The 23,635-nt window shown below is 49.5% G+C and overlaps 3 protein-coding genes across 5 annotated transcripts; all 3 read left to right on the top strand.

The window, feature by feature from the left end:
• The first annotated feature begins 2,307 nt into the window (after nt 1-2,307).
• RIOX1 (ribosomal oxygenase 1) lies at nt 2,308-9,348 on the top strand. Of its 2 annotated transcripts, XM_077180231.1 has the most exons (3): nt 2,308-4,062; nt 7,575-7,854; nt 8,370-9,348. In XM_077180231.1, the coding sequence occupies exons 1-3, from the start codon at nt 2,392-2,394 to the stop codon at nt 8,621-8,623; spliced, it is 2,205 nt and encodes a 734-aa protein (XP_077036346.1). In that variant the 5' UTR covers nt 2,308-2,391; the 3' UTR covers nt 8,624-9,348. The 2 variants fall into 2 exon arrangements, with proteins under 2 accessions (XP_077036346.1, XP_077036345.1); XM_077180230.1 differs by having other exon boundaries at nt 7,575-8,456.
• A 1,395-nt stretch (nt 9,349-10,743) lies between these two features.
• Nucleotides 10,744-15,453, top strand: LOC129121850 (acyl-coenzyme A thioesterase 5-like). The gene is made up of 3 exons (XM_054635360.2): nt 10,744-11,413; nt 13,959-14,161; nt 14,804-15,453. The coding sequence occupies exons 1-3, from the start codon at nt 10,804-10,806 to the stop codon at nt 15,383-15,385; spliced, it is 1,395 nt and encodes a 464-aa protein (XP_054491335.2). The 5' UTR covers nt 10,744-10,803; the 3' UTR covers nt 15,386-15,453.
• A 1,647-nt stretch (nt 15,454-17,100) lies between these two features.
• LOC129121417 (acyl-coenzyme A thioesterase 1-like) lies at nt 17,101-23,561 on the top strand. Of its 2 annotated transcripts, none has more exons than XM_077180232.1 (3): nt 17,101-17,545; nt 19,801-20,003; nt 21,760-23,561. In XM_077180232.1, the coding sequence occupies exons 1-3, from the start codon at nt 17,284-17,286 to the stop codon at nt 22,363-22,365; spliced, it is 1,071 nt and encodes a 356-aa protein (XP_077036347.1). In that variant the 5' UTR covers nt 17,101-17,283; the 3' UTR covers nt 22,366-23,561. The 2 variants fall into 2 exon arrangements, with proteins under 2 accessions (XP_077036347.1, XP_054490627.2); XM_054634652.2 differs by having other exon boundaries at nt 17,422-18,143.
• Nucleotides 23,562-23,635: the final 74 nt, after the last annotated feature.

Here is a 23,635-nt window from a genome sequence, read left to right as displayed (position 1 = left end):
AAACCCTTTCTTGTGTCACACAGAAAAATAGCAACATTTTTTATTCTCAAAAGAATTTATTATTAGAGAGACTAAATTGTCAAAATAAATGTTTTCTTGTTATAGAGATTTAACCACTATTATTTTCCACTGTGTCCTTTGCTCAGAGACTTTGTTATATATCATAAAAAACCCAGTGTCAATCAACTGTCTCTCAGCAGTAGAAAGTGACATCCCTATGAAGATCAGGGCCCTCAAATGGGACTTTGAACCCCCTGTACTGGTAAACATCCAGAACAGCTTTGCTGCTGTCATTACAGATATCCTGGTGTAACTCAGGTCAGGCTCTGTGCACAGCGCCTGGCTTCTTCTCAGAAGGATCAGTTGCACTCCAGTAAATTAAGCAGTAACCCAAATAACAATCCAGACACCCAGGTTTTTCAAAAGTCTTCCCCTGCCAAGCCTGTTTAGCCGTGCTTACGTATAATCAAAGCCTACAATGGCCTAACTTTTACCATATTTCAAGCGCTTTGCATCTCGATTTTGTTAAGAGTCCAGTTCTGTTGAAATGGTTTCAGCTGATAAGATTATTCTAGTAAGCAGGGCTTAACCTTGGGGAAACAAAGAGTGGATTGAAATAGCGTTCGCCCTTCCCTTCTCTTCTAGTCTACAGATGCACGCACAGGCTGCCTGCGCTCCCCTCTCTCTGCGCTCCGCACCCCGCGGGTCACCTTGCCAGGCAGATGCGGCGCTCCCTGCGCGCGTTTCCCGGAGCGGGGCGCACAGCACTGCCTGGCAATTCTGATGGTCGGCCTCTGCCACCTGCTGGCAAAGCCGCAAACGGCCCAGGCGTGAAATCGGAGCCTGAAGGCTGCCTGTGCACTCCTAAAATCCGTCTCCATTAACTAAAACCATCGTGGCACAAAGAGGACAGTCTTCTACTGCCGTTGCTCTTTACGCAGCTTTGGCTGCGAAGGCTATGCCCGAAGCACTCCATCAGAAAAATACCTCCAAAATTAAAACAGTTGTTCTTGCACATATACATAAAGGCCTTCATTGATTGGAGCATATTGGTGTTCTGTGAAACAGATTTGTGTTGTTTTTAAGGCAATTTAAACAACCTTTGAGGTATCTGCATCAATTCTAGAATTGAGATTAACAGCTGAACTTATCCTCATTAGGCCTAACTGATTTCTGCTCCTGAATTGTGGTAAAATTGAAATGTAGGTCTGGGTTGAAACCTGGCAAAAGGTGAAAATTCTCTTTTCAGCTTTATATCCTATGCCTGATACACTAAGTAGCCCACACAACAAATCTGCATATGCCTTAGAGTGTTAGCTGTTTAATATATTGTGTGCAGCTGATATTCATATCTGTGAGAGGTTAATAACACCCTGTGAACCAGAGGGTTCCTGGGCATACTTGGGTAATTGCTGCAGTTAAATGCTTTGGACTCACAGCAGCCTCTGGAGATGAAATTCTCATGCAAAATTCATTCCCATGAATTACTGAAGTTCATCAAAGATTCTTCTCACAAAAGTACTGCATAGCGAATTTCTTCAACTGAAGCTTGTATCTTGATCAAAAATATAAGTCTGTCAATACAAACCCCTACCTCTGCCTCAAGCAGAGTCTTGTTCTACCCCTCTAGCAAAGCTTCCTACGCTGAAGCTGCAGCCTCTGGAAGCGCAGAGCAGCCCTCAGGCTGCCCAGCACCATTAATGCTGGCCTTCTGGGAAGCCTCGGAGAGAAACAGAGAGGAAACAAAGGTCTGCCCAGGTTATTAGACAGTGAATGGATTTGGGAAAAAAAAAACCAAACAAACAAAACCAAGAAACCAACAAATACTATGTGACATGACCATCTTTTGGGTTTTTGGGATCCTTTTGAGATGACAGCCTTTCAGCTGCCATCACCATCAGAAGCACAAGAAAAGGGGAGGGGGGTGGGACACAAGAATTAGCTCCATTCAATTTGGGTTGCTACTCCTTGTGCAACACATTATGAAATGAGTGTTAGCTCATCTAGACTCATTAGGTTACAAAATAATTCCAGGCTGTCTGAAAGCATATCTTTACCGTACGCCTTCAGACAAAACATAACTTTCTGAACGTACTGCTTAGAGCATACTTCCAGAACGAAGCTTCCCAGCCAAGGAACAGACCTGCATCGTACCAAGGCGAATCGCCTCTCTTTTTCTTCCGCAGGGCGGGGGAAGCAAATATACCCAGCACATTTTAAGCGGCGGAGATGACAAAAGACAAGACAAGACATTCTGTTCCACACAGCACCACAGACACCCATGGAACGCGTCCTTCCGGCGGCAGACGGGGGGGCGGGGATAGGCGGGGACGGGCTCCATCCCGTGCCCGGGGCGCTCCCGGCGGAAGCGGTGGAGCGGGGCGGTGAGCCATGGCGGCCATGGTGGCTGAGCAGCGTGAGTTGGGGCGGCTCTCGGCACTCGCCGTGTACCGCCGGATGGCGGGAGCCGGGCGGATGGAGCGGCGCCGCCGCGGGGCCCCGCTGCCCGCGGGTCGCAAGCGGGCCAAGGCCCGCCCGAGGCGCGGCCGGGCGGGAGGCGGCGGCTCGGAGTCCAAGGCGCCTCCGCCCGCCGCACCCCCGAGCCGCGTGGAGCTCCCCGTGGAGGCCCCCGTGGAGGCCCCCGTGGAAGTCCCCGTGGAGGCCCCCGTGGAGGCCCCCGTGGAGGCCTCCGTGGATCCTCGGCCCGAGGCGACGGCCGCCGGGCCTGATGCGAAACCGCGTGGCGGCCCCAAGGCGATGCCAGGCGGCCCGCGGCCGGCGGGGGGGGACGGCGGCGGTGTGTCGGGACTGCTGCGGCGACTGGCGCGGCTGGAGGACAGCCGGCAGCGGGCGGCCGAGCTCTTCCGCTGGCTGCTGGCCCCGGTGGCGCCGGCGGAGTTCCTGGAGCGGCACTGGGAGCGGGCACCGCTGCTGCTGCGGCGGGGCGACCCCGGCTACTACACGGGGCTCTTCTCCACGGCCGACTTCGACGCCGCCCTGCAAGGAGGAGAGGTTCACTTCGGCACCCACCTGGATGTGACCAGCTATGCCGAGGGAGTGCGGGAGACGCACAACCCCTCCGGAAGAGCCCTGCCCGCTGTCGTGTGGGACTTCTACCAGAACGGCTGCTCCCTGCGCCTCCTCTGCCCGCAGGCGTTCTCCCCTACCGTCTGGCACTTCCTCTCCATCCTGCAGGAGCAGTTTGGCAGCATGGCAGGGGCGAACACCTACCTCACGCCCCCGGGTACGCAGGGCTTTGCCCCCCACTATGATGACATCGAGGCCTTCGTGCTGCAGCTGGAGGGGAAGAAGCACTGGCGTGTCTACAGGCCCCGAACAGATGCTGAGGTGCTGCCCCAGTTCTCCAGCACAAACCTCACGCAGGCTGAACTCGGTGAGCCTGTGCTGGAGACTGTGCTGGAGGCTGGAGACCTGCTGTACTTCCCCCGTGGCTTTATCCACCAGGGTGATTGTCTCCCTGATGCTCATTCACTCCACATCACTGTGTCTTCCTACCAGAGGAATTCCTGGGGGGACTTTCTGGAGAAGCTCCTCCCAGCTGCCCTGCAGATGGCCCTGGAGGAAGATGTGGAGTACCGACGGGGGCTTCCAATGGACTACCTGCAGTATATGGGGGTTGCTAACTCTGACACTGTCAATGCTCGGCGAACGGCCTTTGTGGAGAAGGTGCAGAGCCTGATAAAGAAACTTGTTGACTATGCACCCATTGATGCTGCTGTGGATCAGAGAGCCAAGTCGTTTCTTCATGACTGTCTCCCTCCAGTGCTCACGCAAAGTGAAAAGGCACAGAGTGTCTATGGCTTCCCGGCCCGGTGGCAAGATGGAGGCCCCTGCAATGTTGATATCCTGATAACAAAAGACACCGAAGTACGCCTGCTCCGTCATGGCATTGTTAGACTGTGTAATGAAGAAGCAGGTGTGATGCTGTACTACACTACAGAAAACTCAAGAGTGTATCATAAGGAAGAACCCAAGTTCCTTGAGCTAGATCCTGAATATACAGACAGTATAGAATTTCTTCTGTCTTCCTATCCAAATCATGTAAGTGTGGCTAACCTTCCATGTGAAACCTTGGAGGAAAAGATTTCTCTAGCTACACTTCTGTTTGAGAAAGGTATTCTGACTACAAAGAAGCCTCTGGCAAAAATCTAACCCTTATTTTTTCACAAAATAAAAGTACACTTGTTTAGAAAATGTTCTGTCTTGGTCTTGCCTTCTGTCTGCTAGATATGAATCAGCAGTTCAGGTCTCTGCATCTCATCTGGGGGTAGAAGGTCTATGTCGTGGGTAGAGAAATCAAATGTTATGAATAAAATAAGTATTTGCTGTAGGAGCAATTCTGCATGGCTGAGTGCCTAGAGAAGAGAATTTGTTATCTTCTTTTCACCAGCCATGTTATTTCACCCTAGGTAACTTCAGGGAGGTTGTGAACTTTCTTGCAGTCGTTGTCATGTTTTTAGAGTATTTTAAAGCAGTCTGCTCAGCTGCATGCAGGAAATACTGTTCACAGGCATATTTGGTAATGGTCACCAAATGGCCACACAATTCTGTGTGCCTTTGCTGGGATATCCTGTATATGTGGTGTGGCCTTCAGGCTCATGCTGTGTTGTAAAGATCCCTGGTCACACATTTACTCTTCCTAAAAGAGGGGCCTGCAGGCAGCTCCCACTCAGTTTGAGCAATCGCACCCACCTATGTGGCCCTGCCCTTACTGAATGATGCAGTAAGATTTTCTCAGGCAAACGTGATCTGTTGCATTTGAAATGCTTCAGGTTCGCTTGCTTCCTTTTCAGTCCAGTAATACAGATAAAATATCTTCCCCCACTGGTTTCCCCACAGCAGCCTTTAGCAATTAAATTATTGGTCCTTTCAAAGTAAGTGGGGTGCCTTCCAATATGTTTGGGGATTTTTTGTGCTGGGTGAAAAAGTTTCATTTTAGGACCTATCAAGTTACATTAATATGTGCCTGGCTGTGAGGTCAGTTCCCATAAATACTGGCAAACCTCTGAAACACTTTTCCACAATGCTATTTTATCATAGCAGTCAGCTGGTGAGAGATATCCTGTCTTTAAAGCCTCCTGAAGCTATACTCACAGTGAGCAGGGTGCATTGCCCTGTGCTCCTCTGAGCTGTTGGGTTATCCAGGTTTTGCAAGATGGCACCCATACACTCAACTGTTCGGGATTTAAGTGTACAGTATATCCTCCAAGATCCCATACTTGAAACACTGCCAGCCTTTCCTCCCTCTTTTGCCTGTATGTTTTTGCTAAATCTTGAACGTTGAGCTTTGTAAAATTGCACAAAATCAGAGGCCCTTGGGCCTCTTGGCTCTGTGAAGTGCTAGTGGCTGGACAGAAATGCTGTTGCCAAACTCATCCTCTGACCCCCCTGTCTATTCATCCTCACCAGCCATCCTTACCGCACCATTTATGTCCCTGGTAAATATCTCCTGTCTCAGTGGTGCCCTTCCTGGGTTGCTCTGTGTGCTCTATGTGCAACCACAGGCACCACCACTGCAGCTTTGCTGCTTGGGGCTGTGCTGCAGAGCTGCACCAGGAGCTCATGCAGCTCTTTCTGCGATAGCTGCAAGCACTCCCATGTCTGTTTTGAGCATTTTAATGCCGACCAAAGACAGCATAAAATCTCCTTAGCTTTTCCTTTCCCTGGACTCTGGAAACTGCCTGGGCTTACAGGACACCTTACAGGTACTCCTCACAGATTTACACAGGACTAGCGAGGCACAGTTTCTCTTTTCTTAATTGCTCTTTCTGCAGAAAGCTATTTCTTGCTGAGACCTGAAGAGTATACCAAATTTTTTTAACTAGGAGGTGGTAGTCCATTATGATCCCAGTAAGAAAAGCATATTTTGTAAGGTATCTAAAAATGCCATGTATTATAGCTAACACTAATCTTACATCCCTTTAGATACTGAGAACCCCAAGCAAAGAAGCATTTCCCCATGTCACGCAGACGTGGTTCATAGCAGAGATTGTCTCCTTTCAGTCTTTTAAGGTATTGTAAGATTCCTGTATAAGGAAACAGCTCTATGTAGCATATCTACAGTCAAAGAGAAACAGTGTTTGCAAGGGAATGTCTTTCTGCACTGTTCAATAAGGGCAGGGCCAGGTTAGCTGTGTTACCTCAGGTCCTGGGTGGGAGCTGCCTGTGGTCTCTGTAAGGAAGAGCTGGCTGAGTTTCCTGTAGGGCTTGGGTTCTGTGCAGGGCAGCACAGGCCTGAAGGCCCTGTTGTACAGGCAGCACAGCACAGGCACCAAAGGCATGGGACAGTGTCATGTCCTCCAGAGGTCACGACACCATAGCTATTGGAGGGGAATGTTCTGCATGCTGTAAGGCAAGGACCATGCTGATGGTCCCTTCATGGGCTTCCAAGCAGTGCAGAAACACAAATGAAAGTACAGGGAACATATCCACCAATTTTTCCAAGCGAAGCTGAGCAGGACAGGAGAGTTTTGAGAGAGTAAGCATTTATTTGCTCTCATAATCAGACCCTTGGGGCACAGGAACAGCATCTTTTTGAAGGACACAAGGACCATTGAGTTTCACAGCATCTCTATGGGGCACAAAAAGTGGGGAGGGGAGTCGCCAGTCCCACAAGTGCCTGTCACTTTGCCACTTTCAAAAAAGATGCAGAAATACTCATCTGGTTTAGCTAGCACCTGCCAGAATGCTCACCTAGGAAAGGGGAAGGATCAACAGATATTCACTGGTACTATTCAGAGCATGGGTACTATTCAGATACCACAATCTCAGAGTGACTGAGAAGACAACTACATTGTGGAGAGGAGACATGTGCATTTTTTGAAGCAGCTTTCATGAATTGTCACCACATGCCCACAATGTGAACCCTTAGTCTAAAAAATATGAAGAAAAAAGCCTTTACTGGTAGCCAGCTGTGGGAGGTTTACCTTGGCTGGGTGGATATCTGGATATCTGCCAAGCCACTCTTTCAATCCTCTTTAGCAACAGGAGAGGTGGAGAAACTAAGAAGAGAAACCTTACAGGTCAAGATAAGGACAGGGAATAATTCATCAATGTTTTGCCCAACATCACTGGCAAAACAGACTTGACTTAGAGAAGATCAATTTAATTTATTGCCAGTAAATAGCAGAGTAGACAGAGAGATATAAAAAGAAAATTAAAACCACCTCTTCATCACCTTTGAGCAGCATTAGGTACATCTCTGAGATGGCTGAAACCGTCTCTGTCAAATATGGGGGAACCTTGATCTCCTCTTACAGCCTCCCACTACCAAAACGTTTCCACATTAGCTCTAAAAAATCTTATTTTTCTCTTGCAACCAGAGCTCAAATAGTGTCATTGAGCTTGTTATCTCTTGGCTATCATAAGGGAATATTTTACATACAATAGAAAAAAAAAATTGTGTAGGAGATGCCTGTCATTTGTTTAAAAGAAAAAGTAAATATTGCTGTCACATTCTTTGTGTGGTTTTGCAAACTCTCAGCATTGGACAATCTTGCCCTCCATGGATCTTTTCAGCTGAGCACTGATGAGCATTTCCTCCTATCTCCCAGGTGAAGGGTCCAGGGGTTGGCCTGCTTGGTTTCTCCAAAGGAGCCGAAGTGTCCCTTGCCATGGCTGCCTTCCTGAAGAACATCTTGGCTGTTGCTTCTCTCAACGCCCCTGTTGCTGTTACATTGATTCCTCTCTCTTACAAAGATAAAATCATCCCCACTGTGACCTTATATGAACACAAAGCCAAGGCCACCAATTCCAAATTTCTTGATTATTCTGATGTCATTGATGATCCCTTTCAAGCCCCTGGCAACCAAAGCCGGATCCCACTAGAGAAAGGTGAGGCACAGTTTCTATTCATGGTGGGCCAAGATGACCGTGTTGTCAAAAGTGAGTATTATGCTACTGAAGTCTGCAAGCTTCTGCAAGCTCAAGGGAAGGAAAATTTTCAGATTCTCTCCTACCCTGGAACAGGGCACTGCATAGACCCACCCTTTTTCCCTTTGTACCACACAGGAAGCCACCCTGTTTTTCACAAGCAAGCAGTCCTGGGTGGGGAGCTCAGGGCTTATTCTAAAGCTCAGGTTCATGCTTGGTCACAGATCCAGGCATTTTTCAAAAAGTATTTAATTGTTAACTAATCTGCAACAAATAATGTGCAAGCAACACACAATTTTGAACAACCAGATCTGATAAATTCTACTGCAGTTATGAGGTCAAACCTTTGTTACAGCTGTACCACAGTATATTTCTAAAACTACAGTATATTTCATGATTTTGCATATCCATAAAACAGAAAAATTTGTCCTTTATCTTAAAGCCATTACATTGCTCATAAATTTTTCATTTTACAGGCCTCCTTCAGGTACTGAAAAGTGGCAATAAGGTGTCCCTGGAGCTTTCTCTTCTTTGGGCTGAGATGCTCCATCTGTGTCAGGGGATTGGCTGTGATGATCCCACCCTGCCATGGGTGCTGGCAGGGGTGCAGCAAGGCTCCAGGCACACTTGGCATCTCCCAGCACATGTGGATCCACACCATTCCTGCCCCAATTCCCCCATCCCCACCTATGCATGGGAAACTGCATTTATAAAAGAAGCCTCGACTTGAATGCAGACAGCGTACACAACAACTCCGGAGCCATGTGGCAGGTCAGTGCCCGCTCCCTGTGCCGGGCCAGCTCCCGCACCTGGCAGAGGTGGCTGCCCTGGCCCGGCCCCGCGCCTGCAGCCCCACGGAGCCGCGGCCCCACGTGGAGCCCCGGGACAGCCCCCGCCCAGGGACTTTCCTCCATGGCCGCCTCCATCCGCCTGTCGCCCACCGCCCGCAGCCTCTTCGATCAGCCGCTGGCCACCGCCGTGCAGGTCAACCCTTGTCACAGCTCCACCAGTACAACTACAGTATCAACTATACCTTTGCATATTCATAACACAGAAAATAAATGGGTTTGCCTTTTCTGTCCCACTCTCAACCTTTTTGCTCAAGTGTCCAGAAAAGGAATGGTGGTTTTTGCATTAGTCTTTGATAAAACAGGTCATGTGCAAAATGCAGAGCTATGTTTCTTGGGTGGTTTCTATTCCTCTAATACTTGACAGTGCTTTCCATGTCACTGTGGTCTCTACATGAATATGCTATCCTCAGGTCATACTAATTGTCTCTAATGACAGTTTTGGAGCAGAGATTTCACTGCTCTTCTGGTGACTGTGTCATTGCAATGGAAACATCTCTGACCTCTGTGCTGCTGGAAGTGTGTAAGAATGGCTGCTATGGCCAGGATGCTGGGCTCTCTCTGGTTAAGCCTTGGGAAAGTCTGTTTGCCTTCTTTGTTATTGGGGTGAGAATTGCAATAAAGAGTCTAAAATTTGAAAGCCATTTATTCATTTGTTGTGCTTTGGTGTAAGCAGGTTTTGCATCTTGACCACTCTCCCATCCCAGGTTAGATTAAGGGCTCTGTTGGTGGAAAGGCCTTGAGGGCCTACTGCCCTCCTCAGCAGAGAAGTCACACACTCTAAAACACCTGTGTATCATGAACTGCCACCAGCACCCAACAACTACTTTGCGAGGACAAAACCAGGGGCCAGGGAGCACCATTTCTGTCAGACCTGGAGGGCTGCCACCTCCTTTGTGAACACCATCCCCCCATGCAAGCTGAACCAGCTGTCCTGGGTTTTCCATTTTGCAGGTGTCCTCCAGGCCAGCTTGATACACTGGGGCAAACCTCAGAGCCAGCAGTTGCCTCTCAGTCCTGTCATGTTTTCAGCACCTGGGCATCCCCATTGTAGCCCTTCCCTGCTCAGCATGTTTCATAACAGATGTTATCAGCAGCACTGTCTGACACCTCTGGGCCTGCCCTAGCAAGGATAAGATTCTTTATTTGAGCGTGGGCTAGAAGGGAATGTGATAGAGCAGGAGGGAGGGAGGAACATAAATCTCGGAGTAGCTCATGGCAATGCCAGGTGTTGTCATCACACAAAATGGCATGTCTCAGGAGATGCCAGAAGAGCAGTGCTGGCTGGTGGGGCTGTCTCTGCCTGAGATGTTCCCAGGCCTGCAGCTTGGCTGAGTTTGAGGAAAAAAGAGCCTACAGGAGAAACCCAGGAAGGAGGGATGCAGCTGTGTCTGTGTCCAGTCCAGCAGGCCTGCTGTAGAGAACTTCGACCACAGCAGATAAGAACACTATGCATGAACAAGTGTCTGGAGAGAGCCTTTTGGAGATCTTAGTATCATAGAATAGTTCAGGTTGAAAGGGACCTTAAATGTCATATAGTCCGACCCCCCTGCAATAAGCAAGAACATCTTCAACTAGATCAGATTGCTGAGAGCCCTGTCCAACCTGGTCTTGGATGTTTCCAAGCATGGGACATCCATCACCTCTCTGGGCAACCTGGGACATTGTTTTACTACCCTCATTGTAAAAAACTTCTACCTTATGTCTAATCTGTATCAACTGTCTTATAGTTTAAAACTACTGTTCTACTAACAAATTTGTCTCCATCTTACAGACCTCCTTCAGGTACTGAAAGGTGGCAATAAGGTGTCCCTGGAGCTTTCTCTTCTTTGAGCTGAGATGCTCCATCAATGTCAGGAGATCGGCTGTGATGATCCTGCCCTGCCGTGGGTGCTGGCAGGGATGCAGCAACAGCTCCAGGCAAATCTGGCGTCTCCCAGCACATGTGGATCCACACCATTCCTGCTTAAATTCCCCCCACCCCCGCCTATGTGTAGGAAACTGCATTTATAAAAGAAGCCTCAACTTGAATGCAGACAGTGGACTCAACGACTCCGGAGCCATGTGGCAGGTCAGTGCCCGCTCCCTGTGCCGGGCCAGCTCCCGCGCCTGGCAGAGGCGGCTGCCCTGGCCCGGCCCCGCGCCTGCAGCCCCACGGAGCCGCGGCCCCACGTGGAGCCCCGGGACAGCCCCCGCCCAGGGACTTTCCTCCATGGCCCCCTCCATCCGCCTGTCGCCCGCCGCCCGCAGCCTCTTCGATCAGCCGCTGGCCATCGCCGTGCAGGGCCTGGGCCCGCGGCAGCAGGTCACTCTGCGGACGTCCTTGCGGGACGAGACCGGAGAGCTCTTCCAGGCCAGTGCCCGCTACCAGGCGGGCGACGACGGGGAGCTGGACCTCGCCCGCTGTCCTGCGCTGCCGGGAGGCAGCTTCTCCGGCCTGGAGCCCATGGGGCTGCTCTGGGCTTTGCAGCCCCAGAAGCCTTTCTGGCGGCTGGTAAAGCGGGACGTGCAGAGCCCCTTCCTCCTGCAGCTGGAGGTGTTTGAGGGCCACGGGGAGCGCCACGGGCGGCTCCTGGCCCAGGCGCAGCACGAGCGGGCGTTCCTGCGGGACGGGGTGCGGAGAGTGCCGGTGCGAGAAGGGAGGATCCGGGCGACGCTTTTCCTGCCCCCCGGTGAGTACCAACTGCAGCCGTCCTGCTTTCTCTAAACTGGTGTTTTGTTGGTGAAAGTTGTTCCATGACCTCTGTGGAGTCCATTAAAGCCCCATGTCCTTTCCCCCATCCTTCCCTCCCCCCTCCCATGCCACTGACCAGCCTGACCATGCTTCCCAATTCACCAGCCCATGCATGTGCCAGGACACAGTTGCAGAAGGGAGAGGAAAAACCATTCTTACTCGGGGCTTGAGGTTAAAAAAAAAAAAAAAAAGAAAACAAACTAAAAAACAACCACGAAGAAATTCACAGCAAGGGAATGTGAGTGTTCCTTGAGAGCTGCTGGACAAGAAGCTGCAGAATACAGTGGTGGGGAAGGGCTCTGTGACAGTCATAGACATTCTTACTCCCTGGGAGGGGTTGGGGTTCTCCGTCCTCCCCCAACAGCAACTAACTATAGTAACTATTTGGTAACCATGGCCCACCATATTGGGGTAAGCATCATCAGTTTGTGAAAGAGGGAAGACGAGGGGCTCAAGAACATTTACAGGGAATAAATCTTTCAAGCAGGAAAAGACAATTATCTAATTGCTCCGGAAAAGGTGCAGAGCACCTTTCTGAGATGTAAGGATTGCCCAAGACACCACCTGTCTCCAGCATCTTCTGGGCAGCTACACCAAGACTTTCCTGCCTGAGTCCAGAGTGTGGGCAGGCCGATTTCACAGACTTAGCATCCCGCCCACAACAAGGCCAGAAGTCCCTCCTCTGCCTCACCTATACCCCCACCTGCTGACCAGGAGAGGGAAGAAGCCACCTGCATACACTTTATCTCCAAAATGTCCCACTTCCCCTGAGCTGAGGCACTTTCAGTAAGTCAAATGTTAGTGCATTTCCTCCGAGTCCCCTGACCTCCACCTTTTGCCTGTCTTTTAACATTATACGCCCTTGCCACACATTGTCTGGCGCTTTGAATTGTTTCATAGGCACTTCGAGTTGTTTCCTAGGCACAGGATAAAAAGCATTTATCCCCATCCTACTGCCACCACAAACAAGCTTCAGCTTAGCAGGACTGCAAGCTCAGTCTGTAGCCAGTATTTTTCTTAGTTCTATTTGGAGATGTGTTTCACAACCATGATTTCACCACACTCAAATTGTCCTGCACTGAGATACCTCACAATGATGTTCATTTCCCGAGCCTGCTCTCTACACCACATATCTCCACATTCAGATTCAGGAGTTGGATACTCCTCAGCAAATGACCTAAGGCCATGCAGAGGCAGAGAGCTCAAAGGGCTTTTGCTACAGTACTGTCGCACCTCCCTTGAGCACCCCCATGGCTTTATTCAGCTGTACCACCTTTTCTGGGTTTGTTCAGTGCAAGTCCACAGAGTCCTGCCACACTCAGCTGAGCCATGGGCCACAGACAACTGCACTCCTGGCCCCTGGACACACAGCCGCTGCTCTGAGTGCTCAGAGCCTGTGAAGAGCCAGAAGATGTGCTGCTGCCTGCATGCAAACAGTCACAGAAGGAAGAGCGCAGCACTTTTGACGGCAGGGCTCTCCTTGGTCCAAGGTAGAGAGTGAAGAGATGCTGTGCTCTCTCTCTCCTCACCTCTGTGACACTCCACAGCACATTCCCACCTTCCACCTGCAGCCTTATCTGCGGATGCACAAGCCACTGGTGCAGGGTCTGAGACTGTGAAAGAAGGGCATCCTCAAAGGGTGGGAGGCATGAGCCCACTCAGGCCTGTGGCTCTCCTGAAGCCAGAAGTAGGTGTGAGTTAGGTCTTCTTCACTTCCCAACAGGTCCAGGGTCACCTTCTCTGGCCTGCGGCTTGTGGAGCTTTCCTGCATGTTGCAGTCCCAAAACAAATCAGGCTGGAGGAATGCAACATGCAAAGCATTCTCTTTCCCTGCACTGGCTGGACAGGTTTGGGATTCTCCCAGGATGAGGAAAAGAGCATCCTGGACCAAGAAAGATCCAGATATCTGCTGATCACCCACTGAGGTACCTGTGGCATCCTGTGCAGAATTTGATACTGACTGCTGCCAGATATGACTTGCAAAGAAACAAAGTATACTGGTTTGGGTGACTTACAGCTTTTCAAGGGATCCCAAGTATTAAAAAACCACAATACAAAGAAAAAAGCTTAAAGTTTCTAGTTTGCATTGCATCTATCAAACCATGATACCTTGAGGATTTTCATAGTGGTAGATGAAGCACTTGTTACAGGGCTGCTTACAGGAAGAGAATTTGAAACAAAATTCTTTTACCAAAGACTCTCCTCCTGTTGGCCCTAAGCACAATGCACAGTACTGCTGATTCCTAAAACAAATAAAGGTTTGCACTTTACCTAAGAGGTTCTGCTCCTGCACTTTTTTCCTCTACAACACACTCTAAAATTTTTTCAGGTGCTGACACTGCACAGCTGACTGATAGCATCTTTTCCCCAAAAGAAGCTTTTCTGCAGTTCCTGTTTTGTACCACGTTTGATGCATTCCAAACCAGAGAAACATTGAAAGGAGTCATTTCAGGCAATTCTGATCTTTGTCTTGTTTGCTCCAGGAGAAGACACCTTTCCAGGGGTCATTGATATACATGGACTTGGAGGAGGTCTTTTTGAGCCCAGAGCAAGCCTGCTGGCTAATCATGGCTTTGCCACACTCGCCCTGGCTTATTATCAATTTGAGGATCTGCCCCAGGAACCAAAGGAACTCCACCTGGAATATTTTGAAGAGGCAGTGAACTATATGCTGCAGCACCCACAGGTAGGAACACCCATTTGCTCTGGGTTCCAGGAACTGCTCCTGTAAAGTCCTCTCACTTTGCTCAAGTCATCTTTGGAGGAAGCTGCAGAAATACTCACCTGGCAGGGCTGGCCTTTGCAAGGATTTTGGGTGTCTGAGTTCTAGGAAAGAGAAGGGGCAAGTATACATGCTCTGGAAGGGGGGTGGAGAGAGATCACAAAGCAACATCACAAGAGACAGATCAGATGTAACCAAGTGGGAAGTGTGTGCAGGAGAAAGCCTTCATGAGTTGCCACCAAATGTCCTCCTACAGTTTAAAGAGTGAAAAGTAAAGAGCATCTACCAGGGTATAAGACAAATAATTCATAGCTATGACCTACAAGCTGTCCCCAGATGGATGAAATCATGTCTCCCCACTCCTGGCTGATTTCAGAATACCAGGGAACATTCTGCATATGAGTGGTTTGAAGTACAGTGTGAGGAGGAAGTATAGGGGGTGTGGGAGGGTATGCCTGTCATTTGTCCAGAAGGAAAAGTAATCGTTGCCATGACTTTCTTCATGTGGTTTTGCAAACTCTCAGCATTAGACAATCTTGCCCATTCATGAATCAGCTGTTGTGCTTTTCAGCTGAGCACTGATGAGCATTTCCTCCTATCTCCCAGGTGAAGGGTCCAGGGGTTGGCCTGCTTGGTTTCTCCAAAGGAGCCGAAGTGTCCCTTGCCATGGCTGCCTTCCTGAAGAACATCTTGGCTGTTGCTTCCCTCAATGCCCCTGTGGCTGTTACAGTGATTCCTCTCTCTTACAAAGATAAAATCATCCCCACTGTGACCTTATATGAACACAAAGCCAAGGCCACCAATTCCAAATTTCTTGATTATTCTGATGTCATTGATGATCCCTTTCAAGCCCCTGGCAACCAAAGCCGGATCCCACTAGAGAAAGGTGAGGCACAGTTTCTATTCATGGTGGGCCAAGATGACCGTGTTGTCAAAAGTGAGTATTATGCTACTGAAGTCTGCAAGCTTCTGCAAGCTCAAGGGAAGGAAAATTTTCAGATTCTCTCCTACCCTGGAACAGGGCACTGCATAGACCCACCCTTTTTCCCTTTGTACCACACAGGAAGCCACCCTGTTTTTCACAAGCAAGCAGTCCTGGGTGGGGAGCTCAGGGCTTATTCTAAAGCTCAGGTTCATGCTTGGTCACAGATCCAGGCATTTTTCAAAAAGTATTTAATTGTTAACTAATCTGCAACAAATAATGTGCAAGCAACACACAATTTTGAACAACCAGATCTGATAAATTCTACTGCAGTTATGAGGTCAAACCTTTGTCACAGCTGTACCAGTACAACTACAGTATCAACTATACCTTTGCATATCCATAACACAGAAAATAAATGGGTTTGCCTTTTCTGTCCCACTCTCAACCTTTTTGCTCAAGTGTCCAGAAAAGGAATGGTGGTTTTTGCATTAGTCTTTGATAAAACAGGTCATGTGCAAAATGCAGAGCTATGTTTCTTGGGTGGTTTCTATTCCTCTAATACTTGACAGTGCTTTCCATGTCACTGTGGTCTCTACATGAATATGCTATCCTCAGGTCATACTAATTGTCTCTAATGACAGTTTTGGAGCAGAGATTTCACTGCTCTTCTGGTGACTGTGTCATTGCAATGGAAACGTCTCTGACCTCTGTGCTGCTGGAAGTGTGTAAGAATGGCTGCTATGGCCAGGATGCTGGGCTCTCTCTGGTTAAGCCTTGGGAAAGGTTGTTTGCCTTTTGTGCTTTCTTTCCATCTTCCCTTCCAAAGAAGTGCTCTGGCTTGTGGATATGTCTGGCCCCAAGATATCATGCAAAAAAACTTTCTGTTGAATTTACAGCCATTTTGATCTTCTCCTACATGATGTGGAACATTTTAATCTTTATTACTGGGATGAGAATTGTAATAAAGAGACTGAGATTTGAAAGCCATGGAGTCTTTTGCTGTGCTTTGGTTAGAAGCAGGCTTTGCAGCTTGACTACCTTCTCATCCCAGGGTAAAGGCTTAAGAAAACTTGCAGCAGCTTGGGATCAAAGGTTACCCAGGTGGGAACAGGAGACCATGGAAGATGAACACTTAGTCCCCTTACCTTCACTCTATTCCACAGCTCCTGTGTCACCAAGCATGGAGGAGAAGGAATTTTGCTGAAGCCTCCAGGACCCTTAACATCTGCTCCCGCATATGGTCAAACCCATGATCAAATCCAATAGTGTAAGCCACAGAGTGTTGCTCTCAACAAGAGGAATAGTTGCCACACATTCAGGGCACCAGACAACATACCCAAATGCTAGATGACAGAACACCTCACCTGTTTGGAGAGAAAGGCTAATTTCCATGGTGAATGAAACAGTGCCCAATATCTCTGACCACTTAGTATTTCCAATTAGGGCAATGTAAGATTCCCTTAGATGCTTCTACTTTCACACCTCTAAGACAGGCACGAGGAGCTCAGAGCACAAGGCATCCCTGCCAGCATCTTCCAGGAAGAGTGGGAGCTTCAGGAAACGGCTCTCCCTCTGCAGTTCCTTTTGGATCAGAAGACCCATCTCTGCCTAAGATGGACTGAATGACCCTGTTTTTTAAATCCTTGTACAATCCATTACTAGAAGAGCCACATGCTTCCTGACCTACCTAAATAGTCTGAGAAAGTGCTCCTCCCTTATTGCTCCTGCATCCCTGAGCACCCTGACCATCCTTCCTAACACACCTGGCTGTGCAGCTGCCTAGGCCAGGCAGAGCCTGGTGGAGACATAACCCACCTTGCCCATGCCTTGAGGTAACGAACAGAGAAGCAGAGCCGGCAAGGAGAAAAGAAGCAATGGTGAGCTAGTGCTGGTGTGGATTCTCCCCGCCTCGGCTGGAGCTGGAGGAGGTCTTTTTGACCTGGAGCTGGCCCTCGCTGCGGTCCCTTGGCCGTGCCGTGCAGAGCTGTCCCATCTGTACGATCTGTCTCACACCGGCCCTTCCCTCCAGTGAATTCCGACTGCGATTCTGCTCGGTGGCTCGTCTCCTGCCCGCAGCCACCACCCGGCCCGGGAGAGCTCGGTGGGACACCGAGGAGCTCGCCGAGGCCCAGACGGGGTTCAAGGACTCGGCAGCGTTTGGATGAAGCCTCCCACAACCGGGGAAGGCAGCGGGGGGAAGACAGAAGAGGAAGCAGGCATTCAGAGAAGTAGGGAGGCAGAAACCCGCAGGGACGCAGGCAGGCAGGAAGGAAGCAGGCGGGCGGGACAAGGGAGCTGCCGCCCCGCTCCTCCCCTCCGGGGTGTGCCGGCGGCACTCCAGGCCCCAGCCCGGCCCTGGTTTCACGAGGATCTGCCCCAGAATCCGCCCCCAGAGGCGGGAGCGATCCGGAGCCATGTGGCAGGTCAGTGCCCGCTCCCTGTGCCGGGCCAGAGGCGCCTGGCAGAGGCGGCTGCCCTGGCCCGGCCCCGCGCCTGCAGCCCCACGGAGCCGCGGCCCCACGTGGAGCCCCGGGACAGCCCCCGCTCAGAGACTTTCCTCCATGGCCCCCTCCATCCGCCTGTCGCCCGCCGCCCGCAGCCTCTTCGATCAGCCGCTGGCCATCGCCGTGCAGGGCCTGGGCCCGCGGCAGCAGGTCACTCTGCGGACGTCCTTGCGGGACGAGACCGGAGAGCTCTTCCAGGCCAGTGCCCGCTACCAGGCAGGCGACGACGGGGAGCTGGACCTCGCCCGCTGTCCTGCGCTGCCGGGAGGCAGCTTCTCCGGCCTGGAGCCCATGGGGCTGCTCTGGGCTTTGCAGCCCCAGAAGCCTTTCTGGCGGCTGGTAAAGCGGGACGTGCAGAGCCCCTTCCTCCTGCAGCTGGAGGTGTTTGAGGGCCACGGGGAGCGCCACGGGCGGCTCCTGGCCCAGGCGCAGCACGAGCGGGCGTTCCTGCGGGACGGGGTGCGGAGAGTGCCGGTGCGAGAAGGGAGGATCCGGGCGACGCTTTTCCTGCCCCCCGGTGAGTACCGGCCATGCCGGGCTCCCTCCCCCACGCTGCACCCTCTACTTTCGGCCCCGCTCTCGCAGGTCGGAGGCAGACCGCCTCTGGGCTCCCCTAGCGCTGCCGACCCGGCAGAGGACAACGGGGAGCTGCGTCTCGCCAGTAGGGATTGGACACTCCTCCAGGCGTGGCCTGATCAGCCCGACCAGATTTGATCTGCTGGCCGTACTCCTCACACGGAGCAGCCTCATGTGGTGAAGCACGTGTGTCTGTTTATCTGACTTCTACTGGACATGAAGACATTGATCACAGTACACTTTTTGTTCCCAAATGCCATGGGAGGTGGAGTCAGCCAGTTTTCAAGGCACTTTTCCTGCACCTTCCTGTTTTCCAGGAAAATCAGGTGGTAATTCTTTTGAGTAAGTGGAAGATGTTCTCCTAAACTGAGGAGTTTAAATCTGTGGCTTCCCTTTCCAGCCTCTCCACACATCCTGAACTTAGTAGTGTCCTAATTGCTGTAGCCCAAATTGCCTTTTGCGGCCACATTTGTCCCCAGTTCTTCCCTGTTTGTGAGCAGGTCAAGGAAAACATTGGAGAGACTTGCCCTGGCAGTATTTTTGTCAGAAAATAATGGAAAGGGCCTGTGAGTTTTTCAGATTGCCTGACAAATGCTCTGTTATCCTTCCATCACCTGTCCAGATTTCTGCTTGTTTTCTGTAGGAAACCTCATCTCTTGCATTCCCTTGGTTCTGCAGTAGCCACACCCCCACAGCATCCCACCTTTCCTTCCCCCCGTGATACAGAGGTTTTCACCAAGCATATCTCTGGAACCCCAAGGAGCTCCTCTCTGTATCACGTGCCTTCCCTCTCTCCTTTCCTTCCTGTCTGTCCCAGATAACTCTTTCATGACAGTTCAAAAATCATATGTGCTGTGCTAGCCAGTGCCTTAGGCTCTGACTTCATCTGCCTCCTTGAAGCCGGAGGTGAATTTCAAGTTCTTGCTTGTTACATACGTTTGATGGTAGTCTGCAGACACCTGAGGGAAGCCTCACTCTCCTTCCTGAGCAGGAATGGAAGTCTCCCTCTTGGCCACCTCCTTTCCATACTTGGTTAGTACTTTGCAGCAATCCTTGTGAGCTCTGGACTTCAGTCCCTGTCCCATGATGAACCTAATGTAATGAATGCTTCCTTTACCAGGTAAGCAAGGCTGGTTTAAAATACTTTCTTCTCTTAATCCCAGAATAAATGACTGAGGTGCATTTACACTAAAATTGAGAAGCTGGAACCATCAGAAGATGAGATTTTTTTGGATCAGCCTTCTGAGAAACGCACTAAGGAGAAGCCTGCTGGGTTTTTTTGAAGCAGAGCTTAATACATTTGCAGTGAATTTACATGATACAGAGAACTAATTGTGACTGTAAAAAGATCCCTTCTCTTCCAGCTGCCTGTTTCCTGATGTTATCTAAAACATTAGCAGACCTGCTAATTTGTGCTAGTTTGTTTAATCTTGAAGCAATGTAGCCACTTCATTAAAACTGTCACAGTAATTTAGGACCCTCAATACCATTCTGCTGTTGTATTTTTTTTTTTTTAAAGACACATTCCAAGGGCTATGAATTTGGAATATAAATTAAAAATTGTGGGTTAATGTGTCCTGTTATGTGGTCTCTCTCAGGAAGTGGCCCCTTTCCAGGAATTATTGACTTGTATGGAACTGGAGGAGGACTCCCTGAATACAGGGCATGCCTGCTGGCCAACCACGGCTTTGCTGTGCTGGCTCTGGCTTTCTACAGCTATGAAGATCTCCCCAAAGGGATGAAGGAATTCCACCTGGAATATTTTGAAGAAGCTGTAAACTATATGTTACACCACACCCAGGTTAGTTTGTTCATTGACTATCACTACAGCGAACTCTCATCAGTTAGGTCCTGTCAGACTACAGATGGGGCAGAGCTGCTGTACTTAAAATAGCATTGCTGTTGAGTTGGCTGTTATTGTTTTATATCTTTAACTCCCATTAAAATGGCTCTCTGGCAGATTATTCCATCTCTTCTTTTTGAGCTGCCCAAGTGAAACAATGACACATTGGTCACATACTGGTAATTTCTACTCCATTTAACCCAGTGTCATAACTAGGGTGCTAGTTTCCTGGAGGCTTACTGGACTTGCAGTGGGGATTTCAGATTTAAGCTCTGTAGAATGTCCTTCAGAACTACATGTCCTTTTCAGCTGTGGAGCACATGATAGCCTTCTGTGATCCAGATCTCAGGGAAACCAAGGAAACTCAAGGAAGTCCACCGATACACATTTGATGCTGTGTATTTTATAAACTCTTAAAATCACTCCAAATGTTGGTATTTCATAAGTATGGGTTTTAATAGCTAGTTATGCACTTAGGGATCCTTCTAATTCAGCACCTTTTGGAAGACAGCCCTGCTCAATTCTGCATCTCCTTATAAGTAGCTATGAGTGAAAGTAGCTAGAATTGCACAAACCAATACTTGGTTTCTCTGGAGAATGAAAATAAATACCTTCCTCAACCTCAGAAAGATGAGTAGTTCTTAAAGGTCTTGTCTGCTTTTTAGTTACCTTAACCTTAACTGCTCATGGCACTTTTCTGCCCCAAAAAAATCTGAAAATTGCTTCACCCTGCTTTTTTTTTCCCTTGAGAGCAGTACAGTACCATTGCCTCTCATTAACACCTCCACTGCTATTCTCACAGTGTTTTTAATATGTTGCAAAGTTTCAGCCATATTTTCTAATTTCTTCCTTCCCATATTTCAAAGTTAGTGGGTTTGAAGCCTGTTACACTGGTGATAAAACACAGAAGGTATTAGATTCTGATGCTGTCTCAGAGCCTATTTGCTCCTGAGAGTCTTTGGATATTGAAGAGTTGTGGTATTAGCTAACCCTCTTCCAGTATCCTTACAGGATTTCAGCACCCAGTAAGGTCATTTAACTTTCCTATTCTAGTTAATTTGCCTTGTGTAAAAGAAAATAAAGGTAACCTAGTCTAGACTGACTCCAGGGGACTGTACAATTCCCCTAGAGAAATGGTTTTAATAGGTTATATTTTTAAGATGAATTTTAATGAATAAGCTACCTCAGACTACTTTCTGTGAGTTAGATACCAAACATTCTAGAGAAGCAGGAGAGCAGCTCATGTGGAGCCTGCTACCCCACGTCAGCTTCTTAATAGGGGAACCTTGAATATAAGAAATACATTAACATAAGTGATGACAATATCATAATGATTGCTGGCTTTGAGCATTTTGCACTGAAAGAAAGCAACTGCAGAGGAGGCCTCCCCTGCACTTGCCCTCTTCTTCTATTAACTGCATAATAAATAAAGGGAATCTGGGACTGCACATTTGCAAGCACAGCTGTACTCTGCTTCAGCACTGAACCTTGTCATTTTGTTAGGATGATGTTGGAGTCTCAGTAGGGCTTAGGATCATAAATCAAGCACAGAACAGTGCCTAGGATCCTTCAGACATGGGCCCTTTACACAGAATCTCAGATGCCTGTAGGTGGGGTCCAAATTTAGGACAGACACAGCTGCAAACATGGCAATATATTAAAGAAGTAGCATGCCATGGTTCATTGCTTCTGGTTTCTCTTCTCTCACCTGCAGGTTAAAGGTCCAGGAATTGGTTTGCTTGGGCACTCAAAGGGGGGTGACCTGTGTGTCTCCATGGCCTCCTTCCTAAAGGGCATCACAGCCACTGCCCTTATCAACGGCTCAGTGGCAAACGTGGGTGCGGTGCTACGCTACAAGGACATCACCATTCCACCCCTTGGGATCAATCCAAAACGCATCAAGGTCAGCAAGTCTGGGATTGCTGATATTATTGATGTATTGAACAGCCCACTAGAAGGGCCTGACCAGCAAAGCTTTATCCCTTTGGAGAAGGCTCAGTGTTGCTTCCTGTTCATTGTTGGCCAGGATGATCACAACTGGAAAAGTGAATTCTTTGCAGTTGAGGGGAGCAAACGTTTGCAAGCTCATGGGAAGGAAAAGCCTGAGATAGTCTGTTATCCTGGAGCAGGACACTACATTGAACCTCCCTTTTTCCCGATGTGTGCAGCCTCAATGCACCTGCTATTTGGCAAGCCTGTGATGTGGGGAGGGGAGCCCAAGGCACACTGTGAGGCACAGATAGATGCTTGGCAGCAGATCCAAGCTTTCTTTCGTAAACACCTCACAGGCGAGCCATCTGGAACATCCAGTAAGCTCTGATATGAATTAGGTTACTTTACAGATGAAGATGCTGGTTTTGTTAAATGTTCTGTTAAACTGTTTTGTTAAATGGCTCAGAATGAGAACAAGGAACATCAGAGAATAAGCTATTAGGTTTCTTGGAGGGTGATGGTTGGTGAAAGCAAGAAAGCAGCTTCCTTTTTATACGCTCCTCTAATCTTGGTTAGAGGCCTTGGCCTCCTGTTTTATGTAGTACAGGGTTATAAGCTGGGGAAAACAAACGGTGGTAAGGCTGTGTGCTTTAAGTGTGAATTGAAGTGGTAGGTAACTCATCCAAGCTGAGAACCAGCATGAAAACATGCCTTGGCCTTGTCAGAGGAGATGTATGCCGATGCCCAGCTTTGTGTTCTAGTTCCAGTATTCCAGTTTTTCTGGAGGCAGTAATCTGCCTTCAGTAATGTTTCTGTTCTCCCTGTGCACTTCTCCCTCCTTTGTTGCTCCTTGCCCTTCTCTCAAACCACGAAAAAGCCTTAAAAATAAAATGCCTTAAAAATAAAATGCCTTAAAAATATCTAATATTTCACTTACCAAAAGCAGTACTACTGTGCCAGCACCCTCAGGTAACACTTCACATTTATAGGCAACAAACGAGCCCATAGCTTGATGTGATGTTTTGAAAGCATGCAGTAGAAATGAGACATTTAAACAGTCATTGGGAGTTCATAAGCGTGAAGAAACAACAGAACAGGTCCTGTTAGTTGTCATCCTGGAGTCGCTTCCGGCTGTCTCCTCAGCACGGCTGGGTATCGCTGTGGAGATACGCAGCACTGTCGGAGCTGCCTGCCTGTACATTCCCCAAATGCCGTCTCAGCTGCCTGCTCCTAAGGGCTGCTGAGAACAGCCCGGCGGCGGCTCCGTGAGGCGGCCTGGAGGGGGCCTGAGGCGGCCGGCCCGCTGTGGCGGAGCGGGGCTCCGGCTGCACGCCCGCTGCTCTCTGCGCAGCCGGGTGAGCGCCCAGCCCCGCCGGGATCGGCAGTAGTTTTGTGCAGCCAAGCGTGGGGTTGAAGGAGAAGACGCTGGGAGTTGCCGGGGCAGTTGCACTGTGTCGCCGAACATGTTGTACCCGGCGGTGCCTGCAGCCCGCATGCGGCCTCTGCTGTTGCCTGTGCGTCAGGCCCATTTGTGCGTTTGGTATCCACTGTACTTTTAATAGATTAAAGTGAAACTTTAACCGATGCCCACGGCTCGCTGCTCCAGTCAGTTGGATGGTTTGGGGGAGGCGGGAGCGGCCCGGGGCCGGCGGCCTTGC

This window comes from Agelaius phoeniceus, chromosome 6, assembly GCF_051311805.1.
Source record: "Agelaius phoeniceus isolate bAgePho1 chromosome 6, bAgePho1.hap1, whole genome shotgun sequence".
Lineage (NCBI taxonomy): Eukaryota > Metazoa > Chordata > Aves > Passeriformes > Icteridae > Agelaius > Agelaius phoeniceus.
This window is presented reverse-complemented; position numbering and strand designations above follow the sequence as displayed.

Excerpts from the sequence above, each read along its gene's own strand:
- RIOX1 (XM_077180230.1), top strand. The coding sequence starts at position 2,392 with ATGGCGGCCATGGTGGCTGAGCAGCGTGAGTTGGGGCGGCTCTCGGCA. Across the intron at positions 4,063-7,574 it reads TGTCTTCCTATCCAAATCAT|GTGAAGGGTCCAGGGGTTGG; the intron begins GTAAGTGTGGCT and ends CCTATCTCCCAG.
- LOC129121850 (XM_054635360.2), top strand. The coding sequence starts at position 10,804 with ATGTGGCAGGTCAGTGCCCGCTCCCTGTGCCGGGCCAGCTCCCGCGCC. Across the intron at positions 11,414-13,958 it reads GACGCTTTTCCTGCCCCCCG|GAGAAGACACCTTTCCAGGG; the intron begins GTGAGTACCAAC and ends TGTTTGCTCCAG. Across the intron at positions 14,162-14,803 it reads ATATGCTGCAGCACCCACAG|GTGAAGGGTCCAGGGGTTGG; the intron begins GTAGGAACACCC and ends CCTATCTCCCAG.
- LOC129121417 (XM_054634652.2), top strand. The coding sequence starts at position 17,537 with ATGTGGCAGGTCAGTGCCCGCTCCCTGTGCCGGGCCAGAGGCGCCTGG. Across the intron at positions 18,144-19,800 it reads GACGCTTTTCCTGCCCCCCG|GAAGTGGCCCCTTTCCAGGA; the intron begins GTGAGTACCGGC and ends GGTCTCTCTCAG. Across the intron at positions 20,004-21,759 it reads ATATGTTACACCACACCCAG|GTTAAAGGTCCAGGAATTGG; the intron begins GTTAGTTTGTTC and ends TCTCACCTGCAG.